General features: G+C 44.2%; 1 protein-coding gene across 1 annotated transcript; it reads left to right on the forward strand.

Moving 5' to 3' along the window:
• The first annotated feature begins 1921 nt into the window (after window positions 1-1921).
• Window positions 1922-9346, forward strand: LOC129761013 (uncharacterized). Its single transcript, XM_055758717.1, has 4 exons — window positions 1922-4919; window positions 6667-7125; window positions 8627-9273; window positions 9320-9346. Exons 1-4 carry the CDS (start codon window positions 1922-1924, stop codon window positions 9344-9346), a joined length of 4131 nt encoding a protein of 1376 aa, XP_055614692.1.
• Window positions 9347-9586: the final 240 nt, after the last annotated feature.

Here is a 9586-nt window from a genome sequence, read left to right on the forward strand (position 1 = left end):
AAGTATTTTACTTATTATAATTATTATTTGTTCAAAAATAATTGAAATAAAATTATAGGGGTTCTAATTTTTTGACATTTTTAATATAATTCTTTTTTCAAACTAAAAACTTAAAATATTTTGTTTAAATATGTGTACAAACAAAGTATGCATTGGTATTACCAGTATAAAACTCTGATCCGGTTCAAAAACAATTAAGATTATTTTATTATCATTTTCAGCTGATAACCTAATGTAAAGCGCAGGTTGAAATCAGTTATTGTATCTTTCTTTCTATATATTGTTCAACGAAATTTGACTGATGTTTTGAATTTATTAAGCACTGAAAACACAATTATTAATGGATGTGCCTATATACGCTTTCGATTTCGAATAATCAAGTTAAGATTTGGGTTTCAGTTTAAAATTTTATTTTTACAATTTTGACGATTTTACGGATTTTACAGATTTTTCGTTGAAGTATGTTTTAGATTTTTACAGCTACGCCCTTTTGAAATATATAAAAAACACTGAGAAATCAATAACAAATTTTTTAGATTTTTTAACCTTTGTTGCGTGGGATTATAGCCCACAGATTGGGTTTCCAGTTTGAGCGTGTAGGAAAAAAGCGGTAAACGTCAGACGAAAAATAACGTATTTTTATTGGATTTCTGGATCTCGTCACAACGTGTTTTGCAAACGTTTACTAAGTTCCAAGTGCTTTAGCTTTTCGCGAATTTGTAGTGGATAATATTAGGTTTCTGATATCTCCAAGTAAGTTTAAGCTTTTTATATAATCGCCTTCAGTACTAATCGAAAGGTTTTCCTAAATCTAGCGATTTGTCGCTCGAAGTTGACGAAAAGCGTTCTCGTTGAACATTCCGGTTTCTAGGGCCAATTACACTGTGATTCAGCTCAAGTTGCCCCGTTTCCATGTAAGTTTTTTTTATATAGAATTGGAATATTTGTTAATCTAAACATCTTATCAGACGCTAGGCAATCTGTATCCGGAACGCCGGAACGTAGCACTCGAGTACAGACGAGTTAAGAAAGGGAACTATTTGTAAGTAACCGAATTTGTTTTTGTTGTACCTCAATTTTAAATAAAAATGCCTTTGCAGTTGAGTCCTGTCGAGGACAGACTACAGAAAAACCCAAACAAGCTCAAAAATAGCCTGCGGAATGAGTGCTACGGATTCCAATCAACATAACCTGCAAATTTCATCCCAGCATAATTGCATAGGATGCACGCAGCCGGATGAAATCCAGGATATGGTGGCATGTGACGAGTGCTCCCAGTGGTGGCATTATAATTGCGCCGGAGTAAATGCCTCTATTGCCGACAAATCGTTCCGTTGTGCCCAATGTACCGGAAAATCCAGGAAAACGAATACTTCTTCGTTCCATACAATGCGATCCACTTCCTCAAAACATTCAACATCTTCGCTGGCCCGGCTCCGGTTGCAACAGCTGGAGGAGCAAAAACAGTTGGAAGATAGATTGAGGAAAGAAAAGGCAGAGCAAGCAGAGAAGGATCGATTACTCCTAGCAGAACAAGCCGAAAAAGATCGCTTCTATCTGGCGGAAAAGCACCAACTACAGTTGGAATTGCTGGGCGAAGAATCTCAAGCAGGAAGCGAACGTAGTTTCGAGTCACGGGAGCAGCTGACCGAAAAGTGGATCCAAAGTCAGGACATCCCCCCCGGTATATACTGGTGTGGTGCCGAAAATCTTACAGCTGCCAGCGATAGAGGAGGAATATTGTAGACCGGAAGATTCACGAATAGTCCAAGGAAGGCGACCAGAGGCAGCAACTAACAAGAAAGGCAGCATAGGTTACGCTAAACTTCCCCCAGCAGTACTGGGCACAAGGGAGTCTAGTTTTTCCCTGAATTGTTGGCCAAATTCTGATGTTCAGCGTCGATCGTCGCATCCATTCAGTATGACAGTGGATCAAAATCCCCAGCCGAGATTTTCTTATGCAGAACTATCAGAGCCGGTAGATGTTTCCGGAGGTTCGAGGTGTCGAGAAAATAATCCCCCTCCAAATTCTCCACCTCTGCTCAACAATCAACTCGTTCAGCAGCAGCCTGTACTGCTCAATGCCCAGCAACTCGCAGCAAGGCACGTAGTATCCCGGGATTTACCCAGATTTTCGGGTGATCCATTAGAATGGCCGGTGTTCCTTAGCACTTTCGAATCGACCACGGCCATGTGCGGAATTCAACCAGACGAGAACCTGGTTCGCCTTCAAAAGTGCCTGGTAGGAAGTGCGAGAGAAAAAGTTCTGAACCTGCTCACAATTCCATCAGCGGTTCCAGAAATTATTGCTACCCTCAGGGAAGAGTGTGGCCGACCCGATCAATTGATACATTGTATGCTGTCTAAAATTCGCCGTGGCAGTCTGCCAAATGCAAACAAATTGGAAACTCTCGTTAGTTTCGGACGTGAAGTGAGGAATTTGGTGACGTACATTGAAGCCGCTCGTTTACAGTCCCACCTGACTAATCCGGAGCTCCTTTCCGAACTGGTGTTTAAATTGCCTCCAAGTTTACGCCTTGAGTGGGGAAAACTCCTAGAAAACGTTCCGGAGCCGTCGCTAAGGGATTTCTGCAATTATGTGTCATCGCTCAGAACCGCTGCATGCAAAGTCACTCCACCAGCTGACCTCGCAATGGATGGTCAAATTCGAAGAGGAACCCGCAAAGAAAAAGAAACAGGCTTTCTCAATACTCATCAGGAGGTTTTCTCGAAAACGGAGAACACTTTGCCGAAGCAGAAAGGAGATCCCAGACCCTGTTTAGCGTGCGATAGGAAGGGCCACAGGGTCCGCGACTGCGAGAGATTCAAGAAATCTTCGTTGGACGATCGTCTGAAAGTAGTGCAGGAGAAACAACTGTGTCGACGATGCTTGGCACCACACGGCAAGTGGCCGTGTCGAACGAGACAACCCTGCGGTGTGGACGGTTGTCAGGAAATGCACCATATGTTGCTCCATTGTAAGCCATCGCCACCCACCTCGTATGGTGCATCCGGAATTGTAACAACACATCGACACAAACAAAATTCCACGCTTTTCAAAATCATACCGGTTATGCTACATGGGAACGGCAAGTCTTTATTGGTCCACGCATTTCTCGATGATGGGTCCGACTTGACTCTCATCGAAAGCAAAGTCGCCGATGAACTGGGCCTAGACGGAGTAGAAAGACCTCTATGCATAGAGTGGACAGGTAGCGTATCACGGAATGAAGATTCTTCTCGTGTCGTGCAGCTGACGATATCCAAGCCGAAAAGTGAAGAAAGACATGCCCTGACGAATGTGCGCACCGTTCCAGATTTGGGATTACCGAAGCAGTCGTTGAACTACGACCAATTGGCAAAAGATTTCCCCCATCTTCGTGGTTTACCGATTTGCAGCTATACCGATGTTACTCCCAAAATATTGATTGGAGTCGACCATGCAAGACTGAAGTTAACGCTGAAAAGAAGAGAGAGAAGTGCTGATGAACCCGTGGCAACCAAGACGAGATTAGGCTGGGTTATTTTCGGTGGACAGAGTGCTACGAATAATCTCGCCCGAACCATGGTCCACACCTGCAAGTGCAGCAAAGACGACGAATTACACGATCTTGTCAGAGAGTATCTAGCAGCCGAAAGTATGGGCATTGCCGAACATGCTCCGCCAGAAACCAGCGAAGATCAACGTGCCCGAAGAGTCTTGCAAGAAACTACAAAGCGCACTCCGTCCGGGAAATACGAAACTGGTCTCCTCTGGAAATTCGACGATGTGAGTTTCCCACTCAGTTACTCGATGGCCGAACGTCGCTTACAATGCCTGGAGAGACGTCTTTCAAGAGATCCAGCATTGAAGGAAAACGTGAATCAACAGATCGAAGAATACCAGAAACTTGGCTACGCACATAAGGCAACCGAAAATGAACTCCGAGAACGGGATCCGAACAAGGTGTGGTATTTGCCCATTGGTGTCGTCCAGAACCCCAGAAAGCCTGGCAAAGTCAGGGTCGTCTGGGACGCCGCTGCGTCAGTGAATGGAACATCACTCAATTCAATGCTCCTCAAGGGGCCTGACCTCCTGACGCCCTTGCTGAATGTTCTTTGCCGATTTCGTGAGAGGCAGTACGCAATTGCAGGTGACATCCGCCAGATGTTTCACCAGATTTTGATTCGTGGTGAAGACAAGCAATTCCAGCGTTTTTTGTGGCGTACCGATCCGAAAGCACCTCCTGATGTCTACATTATGGATGTGGCCACGTTTGGAGCGACGTGTTCTCCCTGTTCCGCTCAATATGCGAAGAATCTGAACGCCTCCGAACATCGTGACCGTTATCCAGAAGCAGCAGCCGCCATCGTAGAAGGCACGTATGTCGACGACTTTCTCGATAGCAGAGATTCAGCGAGAGAAGCTGTCGAAATTGCGCAAGGAGTGGTCACAATAAACGGTGCAGCTGGCTTCCAAATCCCGACGTGGCAATCGAATTCCATCGAAGTTCTTCGAGAGATCAGCAACGAAAGCGAAAACTCCACGAAACGTTTTTCTGTGGATAGAATGACAGCAACGGATCGAGTTCTTGGGATGGTTTGGCGGCCAAGCCCAGACGTCTTCGTATTTGAAAATGTATTTCGTGATGATCTTCAGACACTGCTAACCGGACACATCATTCCCACCAAACGTCAAGTTCTTCAGGTGGTAATGAGCCTTTTCGACCCCCTGGGAATAATCGCAGCCTTCACCATCCACGGAAAAATCCTCATGCAGGATATATGGAGGTCAGGTGTGAATTGGGACGAGTTAATCCGGTTGACGGATTTCGAAAACTGGAAGCGCTGGATAGGAGTGCTTCCCGACTTAGCGAAGGTGACGATTCCAAGATGTTATTTCCCGAACTACGATCCTATTAGAGCAAACGCACCAATAAGTGAGTATACGCGGCCCGGTTTTGCTCATTTCAGCGGACCGGTTTTAGGATACACACTCTTTAGCGCACCGGGCGGCACCATTTATCATTTTTAAATTTAGCATAGCACTGAGAAAACTTTTGGCAGAAAATCTTAAACTCATACGAACCGAGTAAATTTTCGGCGTCGTGAGTTGTTTTGTTTAAATTTCGATTAATGGTGGATCTTAAAAGGGCCTGGGTTGTTGGCGGTTCTTCGACGGGTGTGCTGCTATCTGTATAAAGTGACATCAAAGTCGACATCCTAGTTAAACATGCCGTACAGCAGCAGCAGAGCGAAGCAGCTTCGAGCGACCAGCAATCGCATCCGGTGGCGGGTGCAGCAAGAACTACCGGGCAGCAGCTGCCGGGATTATCCAAAAGTCAGCGGAACCTGCGCGAAATATGCCTCCACTATTAAGCAGAAGGTTTTCCGCCGCTGGTCCCAGGACTTCGGCATCGAAACCTTTCGCCCTGGTGTAGCGAGATGGAGGAACATGTTGTCATTGACCCGTTCAGCCAGCGTTTCAGCGACTTAAATAAATAAACTTCTACTTTAAACAACAATAATTCGATTCCATACATCCTCCTAGTCGTGTTTGCAGCCAGCCGATTCATTAAAAGGTCATCCGATCGATACAGAATAAAAGAAAAAAATCGTTTTATAATTATCATTATTTATTTTAAAGCATCACGTACTCGTTGAAATGGACGAAATTTAGCCATTGAGGCAACAGAATTCAACATCCTCCATTCGTATTTTGCTAGATCGGATGGATAAAGCTCGAGGCTGGCTCCCATGAATGCATTGGAATTCTTTTCGACTTCTATCCTCAAATCAACACCGCTTCCGATAGCAGTACGTTTGGTCACCGAACGTTTCCTGGAAAACAAAAGTGTCGTCATTTTCAGTTGAAAATACACAAGAAGCATCCTCACTCAACTCTTTTTTTTGCCCGGTGTGACTGACTCCGGTTCCTAAGCTTGTGTTGAAGTTGGTGACTGTTTCGTTTCATTAGCCTTAGCCGGAAGAAAGCCATCAGATATCAGCTCCAGCAAGCCCTGCGAAATACTCCACGGCTTTTTATGAGCGTGGGGAGAGTTTCCAACATTGGGTCATCCATATACAAATATCCATATCCATATACGTGGTTTTTTGCAGCACTTTTCGCCGGAAACTCTTGGTGCACCGGAGCACTGTGTGAGCTGGCGGCACCTTAAACAATGCAGTGCTTGGTGGTCGTGCTGTTGAGGTGATTAGGAATTTTTCACTTTTTTTCTCGACGATGAGCTGCTGCTGCTGTCGTCATTCTCGACTGAGGCACCGCTCGGAAGCGGGGGAGGCTTGGACGGGTCCAGCTCGATCGGTAGCGCAGCGTTGTTTCCTTTAATGGTCCGTCTAATAGGTCTGGTGACGATTAAAAATTAAAATCGATCCGTGGCAAACTGAATTCTAAACTGAATGTCAACAAACTTTACACTCTGAACGTAATTTGTTAACTCAGCATTAAACGGTAGATTTTTTTCAGTGCATGTTTGCTCTCGCCCCTTTCTAGTGAGCAAATTTGGTGATTTTGTCGGTCCCGACGGCAACGGCCCTATTTTTCTCACCTTCATACTCACCCCCGGTGCGGTATGAAAGTCATAAAACTCGTGAGCATTTTCACTTTGCTCGCGATTGCTGCGGATGCCCTTAGCTATGATTCTCTGCAACTGCACATCTTCACAGATGCAAGCGAGACAGCTTACGCTTGTGTGGCATTTTTTAGAATCGTCGATCGAGGATCACCGAGATGCTGTCTAGTAGCTTCGAAGGCGAAAGTTACCTCACTTCGACCACAGTCGATTCCTCGGAACGAGTTGAATGGTGCAGTCATTGGAGCGCGACTAATGGAGTCCATTGTAGACAGTCACCGGTTGAAGATATGCAAGCGATATTTTTGGACCGATTCATCCGTAGTGATTTCGTGGCTTCATGCCGACCCACGAAAGTACCGGCAGTATGTAGGATTCAGAGTTGGTGAAATCTTATCGAAAACTCAAGTCGACGAGTGGCGCTGGATAGCGTCAAAGCTGAACGTTGCGGATGCTGCGACAAAGTGGGGCAGTGGTCCCAATCTCGATCCGGACAACCAGTGGTTCAAAGGGCCCGAATTTTTATACCTACCAGAATCCGAATGGCCGTCACGTAAGTTGAATCTGCCGGAACCAACCGAAGAGGTTAAGAAGGTATGTGTGCATCGAGAAATAGATCAACCCCTTATCCCATACACTACCTTCTCACAATTCGACAAGCTCGTCAAGCACATAGCCTATTTGTTTCATTTTTACCATCGCTGTCGAACCAAAAATAGAACTGAGAGTACCATACTATCTGTATCGCTCGAGCAAAAGGATTTCGAGTCAGCTGAGGTTTCCTTGTGGAAAATGGTTCAAGAACAAGAATTCGGCGATGAACTTATGATTTTGCGAAAGAACATGTATCTTCCTTTTGAGAAGCGCAAACGATTGTTGAGATCAAGTCCTATTTTAAAACTCAACCCGATCCTAGACCCAGAAAAGGTATTTTGAGAGCCGAAAGCAGAATTGGTTCGGACGCGCTCTACTATCCGTACAACTTTCGTAATCCGATAATTTTGCCGAAGAGCCACCATGTTACGGAGCTACTTCTGATGAAGTATCATCAACGCTTCGGACATGCCAATTCACAAACAGTCCTGAATGAAATACAACAAAAGTTCTATGTGCAAAACCTTCGTACTCTTGTGAAATCCGTGGTCAGAAAATGTATGTGGTGCAGAGTTTATCGGGCCAAGCCAGCTGTACCAAAAATGGCCCCGCTACCTCACCCCCGAATTCGTCCATATGTACGGCCTTTTACGTTCACCGGGGTCGATTACTTCGGACCCTTACACTCAGAAAAATACTATTATACATGCCATAAGATTCTCTTATGAAGTGGCGCCATAAGAAAAATCATTGAAATTCATAAGATTCTCTTATGACGCGAATGAATTCTGAAATGAACACTAACTTCAATGAGCGGTTTTCGCTTTTCATAAGAGGATCTTATGGAAACATGAAATGTCACGTATAATGATAAAAATTCAAGTTATTTGTTGTTTACTATTTATTTTTCGTCAAATTCGTTTGAAATAACATCATGAATGCACTATGCTCACCATCAGCAGTAAATCGACACCCGGTTCTAATGAAGTTTTTTTGCCGCATCCGGTTCTTTACGCCTTGGCTTTGCGCTTTGTGCCGGTCAGTATGCTGAAAAGAAAACCAAAAATGTATTTTGAGTTCGCAAATATATTCAACGTTAGCAAAAATTGAAACTTAAACTAAAACTTACCATTTTAAATCACAAAATCACATTCAACTATGCACTTATGATGACATATAATTTAACAAGAGTTCTTTGGCTTTTGATGAAAAAAACTGAAGGGATTAATGAATGTGTTCATTTTATTTTCACAATGCCGTATCTTCTATTTTTCATAAGATGTTCCTATGAAACTTGTTAGAATTTCATACGACTCTTATGAAAACCAATTTTGCACTCGAAAAAGTGGTTCATAAGACGCATCTTATGAACATTATAATAAGAATTTGCCTGAGTGTAGTAGTCAAGCGTGGTCGTAGTAATGTCAAACGTTGGGTGTGTTTGTTCACGTGCTTGACAGTACGCGCCATCCATTTAGAAGTCGCTCACTCATTGACAACCGAATCGTGCATCCGAGCCATTCGTCGCTTCGTCGCCAAGAGAGGACCGCCACAGCATATCTTTAGCGACAATGGCACGAATTTTCGAGGTGCTGCCAACGAGCTCGCAACGCAGATGAAAGCCATCAATAAGGAGGCCGCCAGAACGTTCACCAACGCAGAAACCGAGTGGCACTTCAACCCGCCTTCCACCCCCCACATGGGTGGGGTGTGGGAAAGAAAAGTCCGTTCAGTGAAGGATGCCTTTAAGGTAGTTGCACCACGGAATCGATTAGACGACGAAGAACTCTTAACGTTTCTGGCTGAGGTCGAGATCATCGTCAATTCGCATCCTCTTACATTTGTGCCACTGGACTCTCCGAATGATCCTGTACTTACTCCTAATTGTTTCCTGCTTATGACATCGAGTGGTTCCTGTGCACCGAAGGTGGAAATTGGTTCGACGAGTAACCTGAAAGCTAATTGGAGAACGATGGAAGAAATTTTGAATCAATTTTGGAAGCGCTGGATCGAGGGCTATCTACCAACAATAGCAAGGCGGACCAAATGGTACCATGATGTTCGACCGTTGCAGGAAGGAGACCTTGTTGTAATCGTGGACGAGACCGTGAGGAACGGATGGTTACGAGGGCGTGTAAGCCGTTCTTATCCAGGATCTGATGGACAAGTTAGGAGAGTAGACGTACACACTACCAAAAAAATCTGTGAAATTACATCACATATGATGTAAATAAAAAGAAGCATCATATATGACGGAGTTTTCAGTGCGTGTTGAATATTACACGCCTGTAAACTTTTGCAGGCGTGTAATATAAAGGTGATGTAAATTTTAAAACCAAAGGAATTTTAGGTTTGCGTTGAATATTACAGGCCTGTTAACTTTTGGAGACGTGTAATATAAAAGTGATGTAAATTTTAAA

This window comes from Uranotaenia lowii, unplaced genomic scaffold (assembly GCF_029784155.1).
Source record: "Uranotaenia lowii strain MFRU-FL unplaced genomic scaffold, ASM2978415v1 HiC_scaffold_968, whole genome shotgun sequence".
NCBI lineage: Eukaryota > Metazoa > Arthropoda > Insecta > Diptera > Culicidae > Uranotaenia > Uranotaenia lowii.